This window comes from Podarcis gaigeae, assembly GCF_964106915.1.
Source record: "Podarcis gaigeae genome assembly, chromosome: 3".
In the NCBI taxonomy this organism is placed as follows: Eukaryota; Metazoa; Chordata; class Lepidosauria; order Squamata; family Lacertidae; genus Podarcis; species Podarcis gaigeae.
In genome coordinates, this window is record NC_139680.1 from 58,568,271 (window position 1) to 58,595,119 (window position 26,849).

At 39.0% G+C, this 26,849-nt stretch overlaps 2 protein-coding genes and 1 long non-coding RNA gene across 24 annotated transcripts in view; 1 reads left to right on the top strand and 2 right to left on the bottom strand.

Moving 5' to 3' along the window:
- The first annotated feature begins 1,009 nt into the window (after positions 1–1,009).
- LOC310841026 lies at positions 1,010–15,039 on the top strand. 3 transcript variants are annotated; one of them, XR_014562265.1, is made up of 5 exons: positions 1,029–1,231; positions 2,870–2,986; positions 7,256–7,429; positions 8,633–8,828; positions 11,913–12,021. It is a non-coding gene; the product is annotated as an uncharacterized lncRNA (long non-coding RNA). The 3 variants fall into 3 exon arrangements; XR_014562266.1 differs by lacking the exon at positions 8,633–8,828 and having other exon boundaries at positions 1,038–1,231; positions 11,913–15,039; XR_014562264.1 differs by lacking the exons at positions 8,633–8,828; positions 11,913–12,021 and having other exon boundaries at positions 1,010–1,231; positions 7,256–8,243.
- EPB41L2 (erythrocyte membrane protein band 4.1 like 2) overlaps positions 3,892–26,849 on the bottom strand; it is an 81,225-nt gene continuing 58,267 nt past the window's right edge. For 4 of the 20 annotated variants that reach the window (XM_083731105.1, XM_083731102.1, XM_083731104.1 and 1 more), the window contains 10 exons: positions 26,423–26,592; positions 20,447–20,509; positions 18,094–18,240; positions 12,769–12,822; positions 12,022–12,567; positions 9,994–10,116; positions 9,501–9,593; positions 8,704–8,784; positions 6,907–7,012; positions 3,892–5,075 (listed from right to left, as the gene is read on the bottom strand). In XM_083731105.1, the coding sequence (XP_083587231.1) occupies positions 6,908–7,012; positions 8,704–8,784; positions 9,501–9,593; positions 9,994–10,116; positions 12,022–12,567; positions 12,769–12,822; positions 18,094–18,240; positions 20,447–20,509; positions 26,423–26,592 (1,382 nt within the window). In that variant the 3' untranslated portion in view covers positions 3,892–5,075; position 6,907. Of the gene's footprint in view, positions 5,076–6,906; positions 7,013–8,703; positions 8,785–9,500; positions 9,594–9,993; positions 10,117–12,021; positions 12,568–12,768; positions 12,823–18,093; positions 18,241–20,446; positions 20,510–20,709; positions 20,743–26,422; positions 26,593–26,849 lie in introns of all 20 variants that reach the window. The other 16 variants (XM_083731110.1, XM_083731109.1, XM_083731108.1 and 13 more) reach the window with 11 other exon arrangements.
- Positions 24,411–25,277, bottom strand: LOC310841019 (uncharacterized protein; the record flags this gene model as incomplete). Its single annotated transcript, XM_083731553.1, has 1 exon — positions 24,411–25,277. A coding segment is annotated over one exon (771 nt), but the record flags the coding sequence as incomplete, so codon positions are not given.

Consider the following 26,849-nt stretch of genomic DNA (forward strand, 5'->3'; position numbering starts at 1 on the left):
CTAGACAGAGTTGACTGCAAGGGTAGGAAGAAAGAGACAAATGCAGCAGCAGCAGCAGAGAGAGGGATAACAAGATGAACATGAATAAATAAAGTGGTGTATCCTCAGGCTTCATTTAGGTTGCAGGTGAGGCTTGAGTATCACAGAAAGCAGGTTTTGAGAAATGCTTTGAATAAAGGAGGATTCAGGAGTGTTCAGGAAAGGGGATTTTGTGTATAGAGGAGTAGCTTGCCAGCAACATTCATACACATGAGAATTCAGGTCCAATGCATCAAATCTATCACTTCTAAGTCTTCTATACATTCATTTGTGTGATCAGCAAGGGCATTGTTCCTGACATGGCCAGATTGTTTTGTATTCTACAGTTTGAGAATTGGCAAAGAATTGATCTCAGCTTAGTAAGTAGGAGCAGGATTGATGTGATGATTTTTAATAGTTGATCAGTGGAGAAAATGCACTTTACAAAATACAGACACCCGCTTGCATCATTTCTCATTGGCAAAGAGCCTTCAAGGAGACTAGAGGAATTTAGAGGATGGGACACAAGAGATTTTATCCTGTTGTTGCTGGACTCCAACTCCCTAACCATTGGCTGGAGACCAGCACCAAACCTTAAACTCACATCCTTGATAATATTCTAGGGCTGCAAGATCCCCACACTTCTGGAACCATGGGAGAGACAGACATCAGTACTCTCCCCACTTTCCTGTGCATCATGCAAAGCAAATTTAACACAACGCAAGTGCGGAAGAATAAAACAGAAATGCCTGAAATGCTTTATATATCATCTCTTAGCCTCCTGGCATGCAGGTATTTCAAATAAACAGTTGACTAGAGAAATTATAAAAGCCCCTTTTATTCTCAGTTTAGCTGCAGTCAAGGCCGTTATGTGCCATTTCAATCTGCCCTTCTAAACTTTGCAGCCGAGTTAGCTCTGCTAACGTGGTGGCCCTCACATTAGAAATCACAGGCTTGTGCAAACAAAGCAAAGTCCAGAAGGGAAAGAAGTTAATATGGGCCGAGCAAAGGCCATGCAGCAGCAGCAACAAAATACAGAGAACAAGGTACACAGCTACACAAAGCCTACTTGCGATGGGCCAGGCTGTGGTGTACACCCTGACAGCTTTTGTCAGGGAGCTGCCTGGATGGCTTCTATTCATGGGAATTTTCCTGCCAGTGATTCTGCTCCTGCTCCTGCTCATTTCCTACCTGAGGGTTATGCTACGACAGGGTGAGTCAGCCACTACAGGGCTCTGAAAGGTGGGCAGGTAGGCAGAACTAATAATGAAGCAGAACGCTCTGAATTTAACCTATACAGTAATTAGAACTAGTTGTTCCTTCGAAACAACACCTAATCTCCTGCTGTACTGTACGAAACTGATATTATCCTCAGCGCACTTCCCCAGGCAAAGGCCAGTAAATATATTTGATTTCCTACTGATAATGTATGGTGTAGATTGCCAGTATGGTGGGTGGGATACAGCACTGCTTCAAATAGAGCTGAACAGATCTGAGCATCGAGCAGTAAGACAGTGGCAAGTAATAGCTCTGTGTGCGTGAGTGTGTGTGTTTAAGCAAGGTAGAGGATTTCTATGTCTTGAGTCTCCCACTCAGCCTGGCTTGATTTTGTCCAGCTCTATTTCAAGTTTGGCAAACAATTTTATCGATGCATTTGAAATGAAATTGCTTTGGGAAAAGTCCATTAAGCAGCACCAAAAGCTATCCGGCTCTTGCCCAATTTCACTGTTGCATTTAGATATGGCTATTTCTTTCTTTCTTCTACTTACATATTGCTCCTCAGGAGGCCCCCACAAAGTGGTTCCCCGAAGGTTATGATAAGCATCCGATTTTTTAAGTTACAGAAGAATGTAAAAGGCAGCTTGCTTAGACAAACCTGTTACTCTTGTTCTCTCAGCGCAAGATGGACCTTGGGGGTGGCAGTTGGGGGAGGGGCAGTCTGGGAGCTGGATGGTGAGAGTTTCTCCTTAGAGCACAGTGATCAAGGTCTTTGTCCTAGGCAGTGAATCCTGTGAGTTTGCAAAGTTGGGATTTATTTATTTATATGCCCTGATTTCTTATCACTTGACGCTTGCTGAGATTGAATTTCATTTGCCGTTTTAGTATCTAGTCACCCAGCATGGAAAGATCTCTTGCAAGAGCTCCTTACAATTCCCTTTTGTTTCTGCCATTCTGATAAATTGTGTGTCATCAGCAAGCTTGGTTACTTCACTGCTCACCCTTAACTCCAGGCCACTGATGAAGTTAAAAAGCAGCTTCTGTTGGTTCAAATGGCATCACTGCCGTTGGCTTACTGCAACACATTATACATAGGGTTGCCTCTGAAGACAGTTCAGAAACTTCAGCTGCTGTAGAATTTGGCAGGCTGGTTGCTCACCAGCCAAGACTGTTTGAGCCATGGGGGCTCAAACCTACCATGGGGGTAGGCAGGATTTGGGGGGGGGGGCAGGACCAATGTGACTAGTTGGCTAAGTATTTCTATTGTTTTACTGCCCCCCGGCTACATCCATGCATATAACACCAATCCTGGCCAAAGTGCACTGGCTGCCAATTAGTTTCCGGGCCCAATTCAAAGTGCTGGTGCTCAGGACCACAGTACCTCAAGAACTAGCGTATTAACTGACCGAGACCCCTGCGGTTATTATCTCAGGCCCTTCTTTGTGTGCCTCCTCCATGAGAACGCCAGAGGGCGGGGTATAAATAAATTTATAATAGTATGAAATTTATTTTTCATTTGTGTATAAAAAAATGAACACAAGCATGAAGCTCTACTGCCGAGAGGAAAATTTTATCTTGCTGGTCGCCTTTCAGTAGCTGCTGCAAACTAACAGAGTGTGCTTATCCTTTTCAGTGGACCAGGAGCTCTACATAATGCATAATCCCCCTGATGCTGCTGCCATTGAAGCCTATGTCAAATACTACAAACGGGGAAACGGTAAAAGGAAACCAAGATCATCCTAAGAAATTGGTAACTTCCAGATACATAGTTTAACATTGGCTATTTGCTCCAGAAGTTTAATAGCTGTTTAATGTTATGCAAAAACTGGGGGTAGATGTGCGAAGGAAGTTGAAACAATTTGTTCTTTTAAAAAGGTATAAATGAATGGGCTTGTTATCTAAAAATTGGATTTTAACTTTATATTAGGAATCAAAATAATTAACAGCAGAAAATGTTTTCATGCAAAAATAATTGTGCACAAAATGGAAAACTGGACTTTTCTTCCATTTCTCTACCACTTAAAAAAATCTCTCTGCAGTCACAAATGTTGGAAATACAGTGAAATGTTGTTCTTGTACAAGAGAGTATAATACTGCTTGTACCTGATGACATTATTTAGACCTAATGCATTTCTTAGGGCTTGTATAGGGTTTTGTGTTTGTTTTGGAAATTGCAGATTTGCAACACTTTCAACTAAAGCAAAGAGGTTTGGTAGGAACCTTGTATTCGAAATGAATTGAAATTTGCTGGCGAAAGACAGTTCTTCTTGCTACTGAGATTTTGTCTATGATGTGATTATGGCATTGCTGCATTGAAGAACACTTGCTAATGGCATTACAGTAGCAAGATTGTTCTACGATTCTCTGTTGGGGACGCTGTAGTAGTGGAGTTTCAGGGAGCAGTTGGGGAGTTGGGCAACTTGACCTCTAGGAGGACATTCAGTTAACAGCATGACTCTTCCCCACTGGGCTGGATAGGCAGGGGGAACAAAACCAGGGTGCCTCTTGCTATAGGAATGTTATTAGGTTACATAAAATCAAGTTTTGTTTTAAAGACATCCCACCCTCCTGAAATGCTTTCAACCATGTTGAGAAAGAGGCTCAAAACTGATTTATTTATTTTTTGAGGTGTCAAAATACAAATGTGCTGAAACATTTAGAGAATAAACAAACTTTATTTTATAACAGTATTACAGAAAGCAAAATATCACTTAATACAACTTCAAGCTGCTATAAATTTAATATGGCATCTTAACTATACACAAGGTGAACAGTGAAGTATGTGGGAAAGAGACAGTTAAGCAGGTTTTCATATAGACCTCCTCAGTGACTAGCAGCCTCACTCAGCAGTTGGTTCCCATACTACTTACAATGGGTCCTTGGCTGCCCCCCCGTCCCTCAATGTCCTGAAAACCTGTACAAGTACATCAGGCGAACTACTTAAAGACAACTGCTCAACAGACGTGTCAGTTATAACAGGTAGACAATGAGTTATGTAATGCAAGCATCCTGCACATGTATTCATATAATCAAAGTGTTTGACATTTAACATGTTAAGAGAAAAGCACTAAGGTTTTAAGCTGCCTGGATTATCTTTGCCAGAAGGGAAGAGAGCAAAGTCCTTCCTATCCTGTCTGGAATGTTGCAGACCAAAGTGTCCACGAAGAAATTGAACAATGGCACTGAAGTGCAGAGAAGTTACTAAAACAGTGCTCAGTCAGTAGAAACATCCTTATAACTATCTCTTCTATAGTATACCAGCACCAGTTCCCTTCAGAAAGTGGGAGATCCTCAGAACACACTATAAGGAGTTTGTACAACATCCATACAAATCTTAATTTATTTTCCCCACCAGGTCATAGGAAAGCTTTGTGTTTTCTTTTAATACAAGATAATGTATTTCTTATATTATTTGATGTTTTATTTACCTGAATAATCTGAAAAAAGCTGTTATCCCATTAAGAGGCTTTATTTGGAAACATTTTGAAAAGATTTAGTGAAAGATTCTTTCCTTCCTGCACTTGCTAAAGTGAAAAGTGCTTACTAAATATTTTTGTTCACTTTCATGCAATCAAGAAATCAGTTATATAAAATGTCAGGGAAACGTGGAAAAAATAATAAATCTCTAAACCTCATAAAAAGCCAAGAATGTTAAGAAGTGGTTATAAAAATAAAAGACATATATGGTAAAGGACCAGAGAAGATAAGTTTTGGTGTCGGCAGTTTGTTCTGGAAATGTCTGGTCATTGTCACCAGGCTTGGTGAAGTCAGTGAAGTAGCGGTGGGGACACCGACTTGAATGATCAAAGTTCTTCGGTCACAAATCAGTCTTCAGAATTCTAAAGAAAGGCAAGCAGTTTAATGTCATTCTTTACATTTAGTCACAGATTTTGAATACTATTAAAAACACTCTCAACCATATTACAGCTTTCTTCGAGTAATGTTCCTTTTTCAAGTCAGTCACATGCTACATTTTTCTTATTTTAAGTGGCATCAGACCTCCCTCTTCAGAAGAGCAGTTTTCCTTCATTTTTCAAGGAGGTAGCTAAGGAACACTCTCTCTCTCTCATAATGCAAATAGCTCCTAATGCATCACCATTAGCATTCAAAAGGCCTACAGTCTCAGCCATGCCTTTCTGCTTTCCCTTTGTGCTCTTCTTCCGAACAAAACTCCAAACTGGAAGGTCCAAAACATTATACCCTAGATCTGATTCCAGACATAATCACAAAAGATGCATTTATTTGTGGTAAAGAACATTCAAATAGGGCTTCCAGGTGTTTGGTAGCAGCAGCCAGGGCAGTCTTACAATGGCTGTGCTCTTTCCTTTCAGGTCGGGGACAGAGGGTGGCGCTAGGGGAGGAATTGTCATCGCGGAACCCCTTGGGTCTGTGGAGTGCAACAGGGTACAATCCTCTCCCCGATGCTTTTTAATATCTCTCTGTATCCGCTTGCCCAACTTGTTCAGAGCTTCGGGCTGGGCTGCCATCAATACGCTGACGACACCCAACTTTATCTGCTGATGGGTGGCCATTCTGACTCAGCCCCAGACACACTGACCAGATGTTTGGATGTGGTGGCTGGATGGCTGCGTTGGAGCCAGTTGAAGTTAAATCCTTCGAAGACAGAGGTCCTCTGGTTGGGTTGGGACGACATGGGGTTGGAACGCCAACTCCCATCCCTTGCAGGGGCACAATTAGTACCAGCACCTTCAGTCAAGAGTCTGAGCGTAATCTTCGATGCCTCCCTCTCCATGGAGGCACAGGTCGCAGCTACAGCAAAAGCGGCATTTTTCCATCTCCGCCGTGCCAAGCAGTTGGTCCCTTACCTTTCCTGCCCTGATCTTGCCACTGTGAGCCATGTGATGATTACCTCCAAGCTCAATTATTGTAATTCACTTTATGCAGGCTGGCCCAGAAACTCCAGCGGGTGCAGAATGCCACGGCGAGGCTCCTTACGGGGTCCTCGCCATGGGATCACATTCATCCAGTGCTACACCAGCTGTACTGGCTCCCGGTGGACTATAGGGCCAGGTTTAAGGTGCCGGTTTTAACCTTTAAAGCCCTATACGGCCTAGGACCCTCGTACCTACAGGACCGCCTCTCCTGGTATGTCCTGTGGAGGACCTTATGGTCCACAACACCTTGGCAGTCCCAGGCCTCAAGGAGGTTAGGCCTGCCTCGACCAGGGCAAGGGCGTTTTCGGCCCTGCCCCAGTCTAGTGGAACGCTCTGCCGCAAGGGACCAGGGCCCTGCGGGATTTGACATCTTTCTGCAGGGCCTGAAAGATGGAGCTGTTCCACCCGGTCTTTGGCCCAGATCCAGTCTGGGACCTTTTTTACAAGACCTTGCATGTAAAGGGCCCCTCTAACCCTTCTCACTGGCTCATATGATCAGCACAAATAGCTGGGCCTGGTGAACACTTAATGTTCCCAACCCCATAGTTATTGTTTTAATTTGTGGGTTGCCATCTGATTTTATTCAGATTGTAATCTGATTTTAAGCTGTATTTCAACCGATTGTTTGATCTTATGTTTTAATGTATTATATATTTGATGTTAGCCACCCTGAGCCCAGTCTTGGCCGGGGAGGGTGGGATATAAATAAAATTTATTATTATTATTAACCTGGGAGGATAATAGTTTTGTATCAGGTCTTGTCTCAGGCTCTTACCTTATTCTCCTCCTTCCGGAAGATCTGTTTCCTTATGCACCACAACTCTTGTTACAGACATGTCAGGATGCTGTTCTTTGGCTTCTTTAATGGCTTGTGCCAATGCCTACGTAAGTATTAAAAAGGACCCATTAAATAAAAATTATGAGGTAGTTTGGCCAGTAATGACTACACTTCCTGGACTGATTTTGTTCAGAAGTGACAACTGAACAGAGGAAGAATGCTGCTCCTCCATTACTGAGACAGCCAAATAAAAAGCCTAGAGAGGATGGTGCTTAATGTTTCCCTCATTCATCAATTCTGCTATCAAATGCCCTAACTGGCTTTTAAAATCCCCCCTTTCCCACAGAAAACCAGCTGGACCCAGAAAAGAAACCCAAACCAAGCGAAAATGACCAAGGATGGAGAAAACAATCAGTGGGCACCAGATTCCCCATCAAGTCTCCTTGACAACTGATTCTCACCCCCACCACTACCACAGTTGCTACAGCAATTGTAGGATTGGGAATATATGTTTCGCAAGGTAATGGATAGTTCTGCCAGGAGGCACCTGTCAGCTTCCTTCCACACCTTGTTGATGTGGGATGTGGAAAGTGTAAGCACTGGGCAATTAGCAACTTTTCCCTAAAGATCTTTTCAAAACACAGTTCAGAGGTAAACAAAATGAGTGGTGATTTTGCCTTGACAGATGCACACTGGAAACTCAAGACATGAACCAAAATAAATAGCGATCCGTTTTTAAATATATAACCTTCAGGGCTTAACAATAAATGGCTAAGTAAATGCATACACTATTTTGCTTTGCCTATACTTTATTTAGTACTTGAGCATGGAAGAGTTATTCTTCAGAATACAGAGAAATAAAATTGAAAACAAGACTGGATAGGCAAGAAAAAAATGGTTTTAAGGAATAATGCTTTCAAGGTTCCTATATACGGTTTCAGCTTTGACAAATACTTTATTTCTAAGCTGTATTGAACATCATTTAGATTATATAATGAAGAATGACATATCAGCGTTGTTCAAATTGAAGAATTCAGGGGTTCAAATATGAAAAATAAAAGTATTTTATTCTTATCAAGTGTATTTTCCATTTTAAAGGGTTACTACAAATCCTAATTTTACTGAAATAATGCTGGAATTTACATCTGAATACAAGCACATGTTTTACATAAATTAAAAACTCAGACATTTGAAAAGCTGAACAAGATCTTGTGTTACAAACAGAAGCATACAATCTATCTCTAAAAAGTTTACTTTAAGGCTTTATAATATTTATCCTAAGTGGAGTATACTGAGATATGAATTTTATTAAAGCAATTCTGTTGTCTGACCTTTCCAGATTCCCCAGCTGTATGTTTTTTGTTTTTTATTTTAGCATGTGCTGGGACAGACATCCCTCATGCCTAATGCTAAACAGCTCTGTCATTTAATTTCAGGCTTCAAGGAGAGATTGAACTTGTCACAAGCCACTTGCTACAGGCACATCAAAATCTGAAATTAAATTTACTCAGAGTCCTTGGTACATTACAATTAAGAAATGAAAATTAAATCCCTGTTCTGTTAAATTGTGAACCTACCATCAATTAAGAATCAGTGCAGCACCACATAGTAAAAACGGCAGATTATAATTACAGTAATTCAGTGATGGTTAGCGATTTGCATCATGAGGTGGCTGAGTTTTAAAAATATTGTTCGTGTTCTTATAATAGAACATTTTTGACAGGGGAAAAACCTCAACTGCCTCATGAGGGGCAAAATATTGGAAAGCAGAATATGATGTGTTCTGTCTCTCACCTGGTCGTGGTCAAGGTCCGCATCGCCAGTGATAACAATCCGCTTTTCAATTCTGGTTTCTGACACACCACCTTTTACTGTCTAAAGATTTCAAGAACAAGAAATGTTTTACTTAATCCTCCAATGTAAGTAGCAGCTTGTAACTGAACACAGGAAAGGCAGAAAACCTTTTTCTAGTTCTTCTAATGTTTACAGTTTAGTAACAATTCTTAAGATAAAAAAACACAGCACATTAAGGCCTTAAGACTTATTTCTATACTTTCATTATTCAAATGTGTAACAGAAAAACCAAACCTGCAGCACAAAACTCAACGTTCTTCTTCATTATCTGGAAATTCCAGTACCACTCAATCAAATGTGGGTCACAATTTAAACTCATTAAAATACAAATACGATCAACAATACTGAAAGAATATATAAAAGCCCCACCAGCACAAAATAATCAGCAGCATAAATCCACTATGCACTGCAACCTAGAGTAGCATCGAAAGACAAGGGGGGAGAAGGTTGATCAGACAGTACTAAATGGTAACTGTGTCCATGCCTTCATTTAGGATAGTCATAACTGCTCTAAATATACTTAAAATAAATCATCCTAGGTTAAATATAATGAAAGTTCAAGGTTCCAGAAAATAAGCGAGTCACAAAATCTTGAATTCTGAATGTTTCAGTAGTACATATATAATGTGCCCAGAAACTTGGAATAATTTAACATTTCACAGCCGATTTTGATTAAGAGCAGTCTACTTCTGTCCTGTTTTGTTAAAACAGGTGAGAACAGCAAACCTCACTTTTACCTTTGTGATGTGTGTGGTTGTGGTTGTAGAAAGAGATTCTGAAGTGATCGTCTGTGCACTCAACAGCACACCAGCATCACCACTGCCATCAAACTGCATCATCAAAAAGAAAGAGCAATAGTCAATTTTGACAAAACAGGGAAGCCAAACTAGCAGCCTTCTTTTAAACAAAAGTTGCCTGTTTTAGAAATGAAGATGTCTAGATTATGTTTTTCATGCCACTCAAGTGCAGTAGACAATTCTGGAACACACAATGTACTAAATGTCATTTAACATGATTCAGTCATTATTAACCCCTTCTCAGGCAGGTGAGGTCAAGATGGCATCTCAATGATGTTCTCAGATAAAGAAGTCCATTAGTTTATTGTCCTAGTATAAGAAGTGTATGTATATAGATATTATTTCCACAAGGAGATACGGCAACTTTTCCTCTCCCAACAAGCTTACAATATTGTATCCCAAAAAGGCATTCTAAATTATACAACACCTGTACCTGGGGAGATTCATATGTGATCGTTTTAGTTTCTGTCTGAACAATTGGTACTTCCTTGGTGGATATTTCAGTTCTCTGTGAAGCATCTGAAATGGTCACCATCTCAGTTTTAACCACTGGAGGCTAGTGTTTAGAAAGACACAGAAGAGTATGAATTTTGAAGTACATGATATACAGCAGTCTATGAACTGGCTTCAGGCAACAAGATCCCAGATTCACTTTTTAAACATTCCTTAGAAGAACTTCTAAACCCAAGTCTGAAAATCATGAACACACAAGAAATGTTAAGTGTTCTGTCTACTAAATATAAGAAAGCACTTGAAAATCACCATGGTATAGTTCCTATGCTAAATAGGAATATAAATTTAAATCAGTAGCATATATAAAAATGGTTAATAAATTAACATACAATCAGATTGGTAAGATTTAAAGCTTTTAAAATATCAGGGTATACAAGCGATCTATACAGTGGTGAGCCCATGGCCAATCACAGCTTTCCATTGTTTGAACCCTTAGCTTACATCTGATTTAAAAGCTGGCTTTTTAAAACTTCATGCACATAATATATACTCACTGTAGGTGAGCCACAAATGGCCACAGCATTTATGTGTTTCTGTCTTGTACACCATGTTAACAAGATATGTAACTACTTCAAACTTTATGGTTTGAGCAAGTACATCATAAAATTCTTCTGAAACAGTTTGAATCATTATTTATTAAGCTTGTCAATATATCTTCAATGATCTCGTTGGTATGACCTACCCTTATAGAGCCAATAGATGTCACCCCCAAACCAACTCCATACACTACTTCCCGAGTGTCACAAACTTGCTACAACTCCTTATATGGCAATGTTTAATAAAATGCATAAATGCATTTTGAGACAGTTTAAAACTTGACAAATCCTGCCAATGGGGACAAGATTGACCTAGATGGCCCTGACCATCATTACAAATCTTCTGTTTCCATATTTAATAACCTTGGGGGTGGAAATGCCCTCAGCCACTCCAGTATAACTATGGTGCTCCACACACATTTCTCTAGCTGGATGAGGAATTGCACATGCAAGTGGCTCTGGGAATCCTCCTCCAGTCCAGCTGCTATGTGCACCATTCTGGTCTTTTTGAAACACACACACAACAACGACAACAGCAGCAGCAGCACAGATCAGCTTGGGGGGGGATGGATGGATGGAGGCGGAATGGGTTTAGTCTTTCCCTCCAGAAATATCAGCTGATTAACACAGTTGCTGTGCTCCCAAGTTGCTGTTTGCCAGGAACACACACACACACACACACACACACACACACACACAGATTGGAACCTTTAACCTGTGCTTCATTTACCATCTCTCAGGCTCTTCATTATGCTGCACGTTCTTAGAGAAAATAAATTTGATTTAGCATCTACTGAGTAAGTTCATGCCTCTCGAGGACTACAAGTGGCTAGCATAAAATAATAACTGGATCTGCAAAGGACTTTGGTTAAGAGTAGTAAATATGGTATGTGTGTCTCATGGTGATTTATAGAATGCACCAACTGTGCGTTCCTGCAAATTCTGGCTATTTGTGTTTTAGTAATTAGATAGGAGGTTTCATAAAATAGGTAGGGTTTTTCAATTAAAAAAATACTTGGGTTTTAAGACTATTACATCAAATGCATAAAATGCGTTTTCATCTCATGCCCAAGAAAGGTAACATCACAATTCCAATTAAAACTTATTGAAGGATAATAAAAATCAAACTAGACAGGACAAGACTCAAACAAATTAACACATGCAAAACAAACAGAACATGAGAAAGTAAAAAGATGGCATAATCCCAGGCAAGTTCGCTCTTCTGGGTAACCAAACTAGTAAAAAATTCAGAAGCCTTAACCAAAGGCAGAATTTGACTGCACATCCATTTTCCACTTTCCAGATCTGAATCTTTATGAAAACCTGAAGAGGACAGAGAAGAAGAAAGGCAGAGATATTGAACCCTAGGATGATGTGCCTGATAAAGGATCCCTTACTCTTCTACCATTTACCTCGGAGCAACAAATTATTTGCTGTGAAACATCAATGTCACTATGCGATGCCTCTCCATTTACTTTGAGCTGCTCTTCCACCCTCTCTTCTTTCAGGGCTTGCTTATCCAGTTTTGCCAGGTGTCCCTCTCCGGGTGTCTTGGTGGATACTTCATTCGCCTGGACCAGTGTTTCTGTCACTGGTATGTGCGTAACTGTTACTTGAACTGGACTGGCTTGTGAAATTTCTGCACACACTGTTGCCTGTGCATTGTGTTCTCCCGCCTCTATGATAACTTCATTTTCTTCTATTTCTTCTTTTATGGCACCCTGAGTCATCCGTTGGTGTGGCTGATATTCTCCTACTTCATCTTCACTCTCACTACTGCTGCTACTTGATGACAGTGATGAAGAATCTTTCTTTGATAGGTGCTCCATCTTCTGAGTTTGCCCACCACCAGAGACAAGTTGTGTTTTGCCTCTGTTGGTATCGGCAGTGACTACTGTCTCTTCTATCCCAACCTCTGCCTGCTTCTTCTCCACTACGTTCAGAGTCTCATGCGAACTCTGCACAAAACAAATGGATGAGGAAAAACAAAAAGTAGAAAACATGAATAAATAAAATAGTGAACATAAAACTATGTGATGGGTGGTTCAGGTCACATGAAGAACAAAGATGACTGTAATGGTTAAATGAAAAAAGGAAGGAAGGAAGAATGAAGATTCTGAAATGTCAAAGCTCAATGGACTATGGCAAAATAGTAGAACCTTAATCGTCCTGCTGGCTCCAATGGAAGGCTCTTCTGTTTGGGGAGTAAATTTCTGTGAAACAAGAAGCAACCAGAAGACAAACATAAATACAAGTTTCAACATCTCTTGACACAAACATCTGATTTTATCATTTCACAAACAGCACAGAGGGACTGATTGCACGCTCACACATGTACAGCACAATTTGTTAAATTAGCACAGATCAAGTGCACAGCAATAAGCACACTGAAAATATGCAATATTTTTTAGTCCAGAGTGCTGTAAAACTTTCTACTTATGAAAGCTCCAAAGTTGGCATTTGGTAAATCTGGATTCTTTAGGGGTTTTTATTTCACTTGATTTATCTGAACAGGATACATCTCTATTTGAAACTTGCACTCTCTTGGCTTGGGACAGGTTAAACTCTGAAATAAATATTCTACTTTAATAACTATCATCATCATTATATTTGTAAAACAATGTTATGAAGTGCCAAACAAGGCTAACATTAACTGGCCAGCTATGTTCATGTACATGCAGATTTTTCTAACAAACCTAATGTATATCAGTGAATATTGACACCCTTGAAAGGGCTGCTACAAGTCCTGCCAGATGTTCCTATTTCACAGATATTAAATATCTGAACTCACATACATTTCCTTGTTTTAGACCCTTGATTAGCTGGGCACCTTTGAGGATATATGAAATTTGCCTGTACATATGTAATATCTCAAATGGAGAAGTGTGTTTGGCATATAAGCATGTAAGGAACAGCATGTTAAAAGCCCATGCTGTCATATGATCCTCAAGGAAATAGTACTGGGCCACTTGTTATGACCTAGAGTCAGGACAAACTGACGTGTGTAGATCTTAAAAGCTAAGAGATGACACACATACACATACACACAAGGGACAGTACAAAAAAGTGAAAGGAAAAATGTAACAGTACCATTACTATAATAATTAATCCTATGACAGCAGCTGTGATTTAATTTTGGTTTCAAATTAAAGTTTAAGACTAGATTTATCTATGGCTGCCAGATAATTTCAAATATAAATGGAACAGAAAAACAATATATAGTACTATTTCTTTTGAAGATCTATGTCTACAAAACATTTAGAATGGGCATGATAAGCTTTTAGCTTGTGCTTGCCTTTCATTTTTTCATTCAAAATAATTTTACTTTTAACTTTTAAGCTTTGCGCTTGCCTTTCATTTTTTCATTCAAAATAATTTTACTAACTTTTAAAAAAGCGCAATGGTGCAATATATAACTGTCCGTTCCCACTTCCTGCATGGAGTTGGCACTTCTACATGCAAGTCACTGGTAAAACCAATTCATGCAGGTGTTTTGCATACACACCAGCCATCTCAAATAGCTTTATTTTAGGCTCTGCATTTTTCTCTATCCTAATTTCATCTTACAATCTTTTAATCACTGGGACACAATTTCATCTGACATGAAACCCCACTGTCTTCATATATAGTTTTATATGGTGGAAAAAGTAAATGTGGAAAAGCACCTCAGGCAGCTGAGAGAAGGGCGAGGCAGAAAGCTTTTCAGAAGGTACATTATCTTTCACAACAGTGCCCTCTGCTGTCCACAAGGTAGCTGAAGTGAAGGCAGATTTCATGCTAGTGGAAAAACCCTCTTTACTAAATAAAATTGATGCTATCTCCTCTTCTAGGCTCTAGACAAGTTAGAAAATGGAAAGTAACGAATTAAACAGCAGAAGACAAAACAGCAGTGACCTACAAAATAAAGGAAAGCATCAGGCAAGAAAAGAAAAAGGACAGGAAAGGAAAAAAAGCACACAAACACAAGAAAGAGTACATTCAAATGTGTTTCCCTACAAGGTACAGCTCCATCTATTTTCATAATATTCTTTTTTTAACCCATTACGGATAGGATTTGAAGATGATCAAGGGGTTTCCCTGGCTTCCCACGCCCCCCCCCCCTACTGCAGATCATGGCATCTTCCTAAATCCATTCCTGTAGTGCAACAGACCCTCTCAAAATGTGTGTGATGAAGCATGTGGGGTGGCTAGAGTAGGATAAGAAATTCGAGGATTTCAGCAGAGCTGCCTTGGATAATTGGAAGGGCTTTCTGGCTCACACAAGACATCTCTGGATCTAACCCATCCATCGAGAAAATTGTACAACTCTGTTCTCACAATCTTGCTCCTTCCTGAAACGTCCATTATTAAGTTGAAACCTACATGTACCCTCATGTGCAAACCTATTATGTATCGTGGCCATTAAAACTAGCTTATATTTCAAACTTTTATTTTCAGGCTTTTGTGCAATCCATTTTTTTTCTTCATTAATATTCCATTTTCCCTAGGATATTAATTATGAAAGGAAGGTTAGGCAAGATAGCACAATTAAAGCTGAACTATAAAATGTGAGCAATAAACCCAAATTATAACCCAAATGTGGGCTAAATGATTTTGTAAGCTTACTTGGAGGAATTGTTGATTGTCAAAGCACATGGTTGTGAAGGCAAACACTCATTTTATAATATAAATTTATGCTTAAGTCCAATTTGGCACACAGGAATGTTGAAAAGGGGAGAAGTGCCCTCCACTTTTCAGTATCAATTGCTACCTATAAAGCTACTTTTGTAGAAAACTGCCACCCACCCCAATCTATGTACATGAAGAGTTTCATACAGTCCAAAAGTCAATAACAGTTGATCCCACAAGGCACCATGATTTTCTTTTCTGGCTGTTAAAATCCAGCACCTTCCACTGAGTAATATTCACAATAGTTACTGATAATGGCTTGTATTTAAAGCAGTGCTAGTGAAGTTCTGCTGGTGCCATGGCACCTCTGTTTCCTTCCCTCGCATGCTCACAAAATCTTCTCTATAGGGTCCCTCTGCTCTCCAGAGCTGATTCTGAGGACACATGGGGGCTGCAGGGGTGAGAATGGGAAAGTTCCATTCCACTAGTGCAAGTCTCTTGGATAGCGGCCAATATTTCCCCAGCCTAAATGTTTCATTTGTGTCCTACTACTCTGCCCCTGCAGCAGTGAAGAACTTAAGGAAACAATTTATTAGTACTACTATTATGTCAAAACATAGCACTATTCTTAAATAGGCTGCTAGCTCTAACATGTTCAGAATGCATACAAAAAATTGATGGGGAAAAGAAGGAAAAAAGCAAGACAGTGATGCATACTTAAACCTGTAGCATAGTCCTGAATCTGAAGGAACTAATACAACCTTTCAAGAAATGACTAATTTCACTGATAAAATTTAAACTCTCTAGTAAACAGGTATTATATAAATTGGCAAGGGCACTGCAACTATAATAACACTACTGTTATTCTCACTAATTTCGAGTAGATTATCAATTTCTTGCTCAGCTTGGCAAGTATTTTGCTTATACAGTACCAACTATTGGAAACTTAAAACTGTGGCGTATTTCTTATTCTATTAACTAGTTATTATTGACAAGATGTCCTTGGACAAAGACATGCAACACATTAAGAAATATGAAATTGGCTCCCTATGCTGTGCTAGGGAACAGTGGTATGAAAACTTAACTGAAGGTAAGACCAGAGGCAGCACATCCCTCTTTGAGGCTGAATTTGGAGAAAAGTCAAGCTCTATTCAAAAAGCACAAATCTGCCACTGCATAGGGTATATGACAGGTACACCTTGAACTGGTACCTGAATTTATAATACTCGATATGCGTATCAGGCAGCATCATTTAAAGCCTCATTTCTTAATACACAAAAAGGAATACAGCCTTATCAACAGCTAAATACCCTTTGGAACAAGAGAAGGCTCTATTTAGGAGGATCCCATTCTTTGACATTACTGATCTGCAGAACAGTTTTAATTGATGTCAATATACATTCAGAGAAATATAGTTGAGTCTTCATTTTCAAATAGCCTGAGTGTGGCACATTCGCTGGCTAATCCATTTTGTATTTTACTTTATATTTTACTGATGTTGGATATGCTGAGTACATTTGATGAAAAGGCAGAATACAAATTTAATAAACTGCAGAGGAGGTAACAGCCACAGTAAACAGCGAACCCGACAGACAGAATGCTAAAAGAAACAAATACATCCACGCAGTGCTTTTTATGCTAGGACAACTGGCATAAAAACAGGCAGAGAATTCCTGTGTCACTGGCATAATCAACAATGCTTTCTGCACAGACACCTGGTATACACTATCATGCATGGAGTACTCTCTGAATTATCTCTCCCCAAGGATGGGAAATGCTACAGGTTCAGCTCTTCAGTGGACCCATGTCTATGTACTGGGTATTATTTGTGCTAAACAGAGATTAAAAACCACACATATGGTTGGGTAATTAAATACTGAAAAGCCCAAAAGTTGTTTTATTTTTAAGGCAAAAGCATTTTATGATGGAGTCTAGTGATGTCAGTGAGTTACTCTGGAGACACTGATTTCCGAATCTGCCTCAATACAGATAAAAAACCACAAATAAATGTTCTGAAGTAAATACCTGGCCTACTGGCTCATTCTGGATTTCCGTAATTAATTTGTGTTGTTTGTATGGAAATGGTTCACAAAGCAACCTAAGAGGTAAACTTCAAAAGTGCTGAACAAAAAGTGCATTTCATTTCTGAAAGCATGCCATACATTGGCACATCTATGGCATTTGGTTTTCTTTTTTTAAAGGACACACACATTGAAAACTGTAAATAGAAGACTGGAGCTTACTGATACTGGAATTTAAATCCTATTAGCATTCTCAATACTATATAAATACATTTGAATGTCATTTTAGCATTATACATTTTATGATAATCGCCAAGTTGAATTTTCTGAATCTGCTTTTTAGTTGCCTGACAGAGGTTCACTCAAAATGCATTAGGCATAACACCACTAAATTGGAGTGCATTCAATAATAACTTTTTCTGTAGTACCTTTTTTGGAGGGAGGGTTGTGAATTGTTTTTCCCTTACCCCTTTTCCTCCTGTTGAAGTACTTCCGCCTCCAAATTACTGTAAATGGTGAGGCAATGAAACGACTTAGGGACTTGGAGTGAATATACTTGGAGCTGCACTGTAAACTGACATTCCACACTCTTTATCTAAAACTCTCAAATTATATTATTAATAACTACTTCATTCTTGCTTTATCAACCTAAAAAGTAATGTGGTTACTTTGAAATTTTTGCAAACAGAAAGCAACAGATGCACACAATGTTAATGTGTTAGCAGCAAACAAATATCACATTAGCAACAAAAAAACACCCATATCTTCCTTGTTAATACTGAAACACAATGTATAGTTTAACTATTTTCTTAATTTTGTGGCTATGCATGCTGACAAGGGTCTTCAGTGACATACCCCTTGTGTCTGTAGAGACAGAGGTGTGATACGCCGCTTTTCCCATTCATTAGGGCGTGGCTCAGGAGTGGATTCCATAAAATTGCGCTTGAGTTCACTAATGCTAGCCTGATGCTTCAGTAATTCATCCTGGGTCTTATCCAGGTCCTAAGCAACGTGTAATGTAAAAAAGGTAGGACAACATGTGACAAACATAAACCATTTTTTAAAAAAACACACCATGAAAAGTGCCTGGGATATCCAGATTGAGTAATTTACTTATTTAAAGTATTCTCTTTTCTTACGATGATATTATGTGCTTTTTCTTTTCTTAATCTTTACAGTATTATCAAATTGAGCTACAAGGCAGTTTCTGAGATGTAGAACGCTTAGTCACAGAGCAAATGTTTATTTTTCTCACTATAAGGGCAAAATGAAAAGCAGGGTTTGCCTTCACCCCAATAATATCCAGGATAAACACGCCATCTTTTGCCCACAAAAGTACATGACACTATTTACTGTGAGAGGATGGGGATCAAGCATTCTGTTAATGTACACTTAGCTTTGAGAGCATAGTTTGCCCCCTCCCCGCCACCATGGACACCAGTGACTCTCACGTGAGAAGATGGTAGGTAAAGAATTGTGGCTTCAACTGTTTCTGTGTCGCAAAGTACAGCAACCATGAGCTTACCCACTCTGTAGGGAAAAGCAGTACAACACACAGGAAATGCTGCGTGACCAGAAATAATTTAGGCATCTTGCTTTATAATTTATTTAAACAAACATAGTGAAAGCTTGCACTTCCCAATTCTCCAGCTACAATTCTCTGAAGTTCCTTTGAAGCAGTATGTCATTCTTAAGACATGGGTGTGGGTCTCTCTCTCTCTCTCTCTCTCTCTCTCTCTCTCTCTCTCTCTCTCTCCCTCTGTGTGTGTGTGTGTGTGTGTGTGTGTGTGTGTGTGTGTGTGTGTGTGTGCTGGGGCTAGAATCCACGCTGCAACTAATTTTCAAACCACATCTGAAGGCACCATAAAATAATATGCCATTATGCCCAATGACATAATTCAATCATGCTGAAAGCTGGCTTTCAGATATAACCTTGTACTAGAGGGGCAATAAGATAGCATGCATATCAAGAAGAGGGAAGGAAGAAAAAGAGTGTCTGGAATATTGGGTTGGGAAGCAGGCTCTGGGATAGAAGAAACACTGGCAGGGGGAGAGAGATAAGTGACAAGGACAGCATGGAGGAACGACATTTTTCCATAGTCTGTTGGGGGAGGAGGATAACTGGAGGTTTTTCGTGTTGGCATTTAATTAGCCAAAATACTGCCCTCCAGACTTCCATGTGTATGGCACTATGAGCTTTGAAAGTGTAAAAGCAGCAAAAACTTCCAAGGGGTACAACTAGTACCTTTAGTAACAATCTAAGTAACAAAAAACAACAACAACCAATTGGTAGAGATTTATCACAGTTTGAGTCAATAGAGTATTTTCAAAAAGAATGTTGGGTTGAGACCAGGCACATTTCTTTGATTTGTTCAATGCAACGTTATGCAGTACACTTTACAGTGTTTTAGTAAAATTATACAAAGTATGTATTTAGTTATCGGAAGCTGCCAAAAAGCAACATAACATATTAGTAAGGTTACTGTAAATCTGAAGATTTTAATGTAATGTTTTTGCATGTATACAAATAATTGACATCATCTAAATCTAACAGTGCAAATAGCCCAATTTGGATGACAAAGCTTGCACTTCTGGATCCAGAGTTTTGTTACTTTGAAGGACTATTTGGATGTAATAGATAAACAATATTTACTCAATATGGCTGCCAAAAGAATCTACCATTCATAATTTCATTCCAAAGGCAATATAGTGCCTCCTGGTATCACAACAAATAAAGCACGAATTACTTCACGGTGTAAGTATTATTTTACTATAGAATTAGATTCTCTAGGATTCCAGGAAGAGAACAAAGAACTTCCTGGTTCTAATTTTACTGCATCATTTTTTAATAGCATTCATTGCCTCACATTTCCAGTTATGCATAGGAAATGTAAAAGGAAACATGCATTTGAATTCTAGATGGTGCATCCTCAACCATTTTGGCAAGTCTTTAAAAAACCAATTTCCTCCAAATATTAACATCTAAACAGGGCTATAAGTTCTACTTGCCATTCCAATATGTATTAACAGCTGCATACTTAAATTCATTCATTTACAATGACTAAGATTGGTTTTCAACATGCATGTCCAAGTCGAACACCCGCATGCATTTCATGCACTGTGCCTAGAACAGCCTGCAAGTGACCTCCAATCTCATGCAGCCTGGCAGCCCATGAGGACAGAAAAGTACTCCTTAGATTATACAAACCTCCAACATTAAATTGCTATGTCTGACATAAATATTTTCCCCATCTATTCTCAAGGAAAAGGTCTGTAAAATTAAAGCACACACAAAAGAAGACACGGAAAAACAACAACCCATGATCATCAACACAACAAAAAAGTGTTTAAAAGTTCAATAAACGGGGCTTTTAAAATAAAACAGGGGTAGCCACTATGCAAACATAATCGACAGCAGCCTCAAGCACTGATAATAGCAGGCAACAACCAGGTGTAATTGAAAATATCCACCTCCTTGCGAATTTCCTCCTCTTCTATCTCTGCCTATGTAGAGGAACCACCCAGAGGTCAGCAAAAGAAAACACTCATTAGTGTAGACACTGAAGTAGCACATGGTCTTTTGTTTAGAAATACTACAAACAATGTGCTCTATTTACAAACCTTTATTGTTTTTGCCTCGGATGCTGCTCAAGTTATTAAACCACTGCAGTCTTCCACCTATAACACTGTAGAAATGGCTGAAGTAATTTTTGGTATAGGTGAAATGGAAAATGGAAGATTTGTCTGTCTCTCTACAACCATCGTGTTCGCTTATTTTTCTCCAGAGTTTGAAATATATTTTTTTAATCTGAAGGTGAAGAGATCAGCTTGAATTCTGAACACTGAAGAAGAGCGATTGCAATACCAACACAGAATATATCTGTAGTACATTCTTACTGTTAAAAACTATACAGGGGAAATCACATTTGTATTGTTAAATGCTGAAAGATACCAAGAGCTTTATTTGAAATGGTTTGTTTTATGCTTTTCGGGATATCACATAAAAATATATATTGCAGACTTCAGGTATAACATTAAACCATCGTTTTGGGCTCTGTGAATGAGCCAAATGCTTGTGCACTCCCTTCTCCTCCCCACACACCCCAGTTTAATAACTTGCTCTTTAGTTCAAACTAAAGTTTGCTGTTACTTACAAACCATCAGGATTATAAATCACAGTTTGTAGCTGAATGCTAGTTCTTGTTTGGAGGGAAAGCACAAACCATAGTTCAGTGCTCTGGATGCAACAGAAAATTATGGTTTGCACTAAAGAGGAAGTAACAAACCCAAGTGAAGCATAAGATGAGAAGAGGAAATGCAGTACATGAGCAGAAGCTTTGTTCATGTAGTATCGAATTATGGCTTGGTGTTATAGGTTAGCTAACTAAGAGTGACTTGCAAGAGGCATCTGAAATACAATTTTAATCAAAGTATTTATGTCCCCACAAAATAAAAATGAATCAATATATGAATTGCCAGATATTAAACCAACCTCTATTGGTTTAAGGTCATTGTTTTAATAACTATTTTACTTTTATCACACACATCTCTTACTAGTAAGTATATGAAAGGGAAAGTATAGTGTGTACCAAATACATTATCAGGGTATATTTATCCCAGTCCCACCTTTATCTGAGGTTTTTGGAATTCTTGCTGCAATGTAGTATCAAAAGTGTTTAATCAATTAAATGAGCAAATAGTCACCATAATAAACAAATTGGCATATTAGATTACAATGAAATTAGGGATACAAGTATCGCACTGAACACAGCTGTATATAGCTGTCCTATGTAGAGTTGGACCACTGGTTTAACTGGCCCAGTCCTGCCTGTGTCTGGTTGGCAACAGGTCTCCAGGTTCTCAGTGCAGTTATGCACGCTATTTTGGGGTTTCCCATCTTGCTGTCTGTCTTTCTTCAGAAACTGTACAATCATTTCTGTCTGATATATATTTACAATTCTGGTATTATCAACCACAGGCAGCTAGCTCACCGCAAGGATTTCCCTGCTTGAGAGGCTACAATTTTCTGCTTTAAATCTTCATAGTATGCTTTTTTAAAATACTGCAATTGCATTTGCCCTATGGAATGCAGACAGTGTTACCCAGTCAAAGCATATGGACATAGTCAAGAGGTTTAACTTATCAACATTAACATTAAAGTATAGCTTTATAAAAATCCATGCATATATAAATTGCATTCAAAGTAATCCTGACAATTTTAGCCAAGTAGGAGTATGCTAGACTAAGGTAGATTAAGATAATTTTGTACCTGACAATGTTAAAATTGTACTGGTTAAAATTCAACACCCTCGTTAAAAACTAAAACAAAAAAACTTCTCTCTCCACCCTCTCTACCTACTACCCAAAAAGCTAAACTGAATTTCAGAACTGACACATGGTCAAGTTCAGATGTGATGAGAAACAATGATTTTATTGAACATATATAAGCCTTTGTCTTCCTATTCTCTCAATTAACCACAATTTATCATTATGCCCAAACCCTAAACTATTATTAACCCTAACTCAGACCTTGGAGCCGAAATTGCATGCCTGATGCACTTTTCTACTGCAGATTTTATGCAGTAAAATCTACACACTAGTAAGCAACGGCCCCAAATTTCAATCACTTAATTTTTTTCCAACTATATCATTTACAGGTTTCTTTCAGTACATGTATGCACTGAAAAGGTACCACAAAGAGTTTACTGATTGAGCTATGTACTTTTTTCACCCACAAATCTTAAAATATTGGAGCACTTTCCTCCCTTCCCATTAAAATCTGATCCGGTGATGCAGATTAAAGTACCCCCAAAGTTTCATTTTTTTAAAATAATCGTTGGGGCAAAAAAATGCTTTTTTTTGTTCCAGCTTATGTTAATACATTGGGGAAAAAATTAAATCTCATTTAAAGAGAAAAAAAAACTGACCCAGGGAAATACATTTTTTTACATCAGAACTTTTGGCCGTGGAATATTTTACTTCATTGGAATGTAGGTTGGAGTAGAAAAGGCACCACTTAAAACATTTTGTTAAGTTTTATTATACATCTGGGTTACTAGTTCATGGAAATAAGCCAGCAAACCATGGTTTAAAGTTCATTTGCTTCTTTTCTACTATAGTTTTCTAACTTGGTTTGGATGTACCACCACTTAATCGTAGCTACCCAAAAATGGAAATGAATGCTTCCAATATCTCTGTGGGTGTAGCAAATGACAAGCACACAAGTTCAAGGCTCACATACTTATTCTCAAAATGATAAACAGTTGCTGAACTTGTTCCTTGAACAAGGAATTTCAAGTACTTATCAGTGCTAGAGAAGAACTAAAAAGTAGAAGAATATGGATTATGGGAAGGCAATTAAGAAATCATTTTCCTCCCCTCAATAAATGCTAAGCTGTGCTGCAAAGCAGTGTGTCTAACAGTTAGCTAATATTTTTGGCAGATCCCATGTGAGCGTACCTATCCAGGAGTGTACCTAAGGGTTAATGTTGGCCCATGCCAACTGTGTAGGCTGAGGCTTAGAATCTGCCTGCCCATCTGCATGCTCCCTGGGCCATTCCTCCACTGCTCTGGGTGGCCAAGCAAACACACAGGCTCCTCTGACAAGGGCACAAGGGACAGCGGGGGGGGGGGGGATGTATACTTTTCCTTGCTATGGGGGGAAAGGAGCCTGAGATTGCCTCTGATCATATCCAGAAATGTGTGGACTCAGTGGGTTCTGACAGACATTTTGTAAGGAACAGCACCTCCATATGAGGGATGTACATAGGGCTGTTTTGAGATGGCAGTATCCCTTTTTCAGAATGGCTGCAGTGAAATTGTATACAGCTCTTCACAAAGATATTACACTGGCTTAGTTGCGGAACAAATCTGCTCCCAAATGCCACAAACCCAGAAATAACTGTTCTGGTTTGCGAACGTTTTCCAGAAGCCGAACATCCGATGCTGCTTCCGCTTGAGTGTAGGAAGCTCCTGCAGCCAATCGGAAGCCGCGCCTTGATTTTTGAACGGTTTCAGGAGTCAAATGGACTCCAGGAACAAATTAAGTTCGAGAACCTAGGTACCACTGTATACAGCACCTAAAAAATTGTGAATGCTTTTTAAAAACACTAGATTTTATGAAGATAGATGCATAAATATCTGCAGAAGGAATTCTTTTTTTCAAAAAAAAAAAAAAGAAAATAGGGAGTCTGCAGCCTCATGCTGAAAGGATGAAGGTTGACCTTCTCTCTTAGTACACCCAAACAAATCTACAGGCAAGTGGCAATTTAGACAACAAAGTTACACACCTCCTCTTCCTCAGCTTTGTCTTTTAGAGCAGTGTCATTAGAGGTGGTCAGAGAAATTGCCTTAGGCTCCAGGTAGCAGAGGGACAGAGCAACAGGAAGGGACAATGTGAGTGAGAAAGGAATAGAGTGGATGGTACAGAGAAGCAGCACAAAGATGAGGAAGAAGGAGGGAATGAATGAGGGAGAAGTAATGGGAATATAATGCTGAATATAAGGTGGGAGGAACGAGATGCAAACTTCTGGAAGGCTAGGAAAGCTAATGTAACCATTCTCATCAAGCAGAGAAGGGAAATTGAAAGGAAAAGGTTTGTTTGCACTAACTGGAAAATGAGACACAGAATCTTCATGATCAGTATTCTTATGAGCAGCTCTCTCTATAGCAAGAGGGAGACAATGGTCAGCCACCAAAAGATCCATAAGTTCCAAGTGATTAGTTGGGAACTTCTGTTCATTTATACCATGAACTGGTGTTTCTTTCACAGGGCTGCAGACTATGGTATCTGAGGGTGTATACATGGGTTTACCAAGATGATCATCCTCTGAAATGTCTGAAAATATGTCCATTTCAGGGATAGCAGGTAGGTTTTGGGAACAAAATGAATAAGAATGATTGGAAAGTGAAAGCTGATGCGTGTATGTTGACTGGAGGAGGGGGAGAGTCCAGTCCCAGATGCAGATGAGAGACCATGATATAAATGCACATTTGAGGGCAGAAGGAATGCACAAAAGAGGAAGGAGGGAAGAAACTTGTTAGTGAGAACGTTTATTCAGAAGTAGGGACAGCACTACCATTACAATATGGATGCCACAAACATTCATTAGCCCCAATTGTATTCCAATACAACAACATATAATCCAAATACCTGGATTATATCAGCTCAAAAAAATTATTTTTATTTTTGCCACCTTGTAAGGCTGTGAAGAATTCTGTAGTTTGGAACTGTAGTAGTGCAGTCACAATAGATGAAAGCAGACAGACATTCAAAGCTTCTACAGAAGGTGGGCAGGGGAGAGACATCAGCATGAGGACAATGTTTCCAACTACAGGTTTTCCTTTGAAAGTGCTAAATTTAAAAGTGTAACCATCAAAATACAAATATTCCACAGATAATTCAGTGGATTACAACCTCCCCCCCAAAAAGATTGAATCAAATCTCAAAGTATTTTTAGTAAAGTGATTCCACGCTGTGTGTGCCAGAAAAAGCTCAAATTAATGTATGTTTATAACCCGTCAATATGGAAATGAAAATAAAGTTTAAATGTCCATATCTCACATTGATTCCCCTCACATTATAAAATAAATTTCCTAGTATTGTGCTTCAAACACACAAATGATAAAAGCTAGTATAAAACATGTGTGTTACACTTAATTATGTTTTCTTCTGCAGAGTTATTCATAGAAGATGGCAGCTGTGGTTGCATAATGTAACTATAGGTAGCACAAGTATGAATAAATCATAAAATGAATTATATATGCAAATTGATTTCACTTTCACACAACTGAATGGAGCTAGTTGCAGGGAGTTCTGAAGCAAATATATTAGCTCTGCTCCAGAGCAGCTTATTACCAAATAAGATGCCCTTGGGCAAGATTGCAGGACTTTACCTGCTCTTTCCACAACTAGGAAGTGATGAACACAGTCCCTCTCTTTTTGGTGCCAGGTACACTAATCTAGGGAAGAGTAACTGCCTTCTAGAAAAACTGCTCTTTAGCAGCTTTCACCAATTTATATGGGTGCCTTAAGACCTGCCCCTATATAGGTGGGTCATCCTGTGCAAAAAACCCAGCCACAAAATTATTAGCTGAAGTGCAGCTCCACTAGTGCAGCAGTTGGTTTTAATCCATTTCCAAAATCAATTATTTCCACAAAGCTGAAAAACATCAGCAATCTTACCTTTCCATCTCCTAATTGTGGCATTTTACTTATGCCTCCATCCTCATCTCTACCTTCCCCATCTTTTGATTTGAACTGTCCGGAAGCGTCAAAGATCCTATCACCAGCAGGCCCCACAGCTGTAGCAGAAAAGTCCTTAAGCAGGCTCTGGTCTGCAATACCCACCGGAGCTACAAAAAATAGGTTTAGTTAATTCAACTATGTTTGAGAGAAATATTCCACAGTACCTTGCTCTTTATGAGACAAGTACTGTCTATTTTTTAAGATTCCAGTGTATTCTGGTTTTAGTCAGAAAATCAATGGAAAAAGAAACTGGGTACATGATATGCCAGTAAATAGTTTGGGTGAAAAAACCTTTGGAACATTTAAAAATATAGTGACTAAATGTTGAAGAAAGTGATTTGTTTGTTTGTTATAGAAAGTTGTG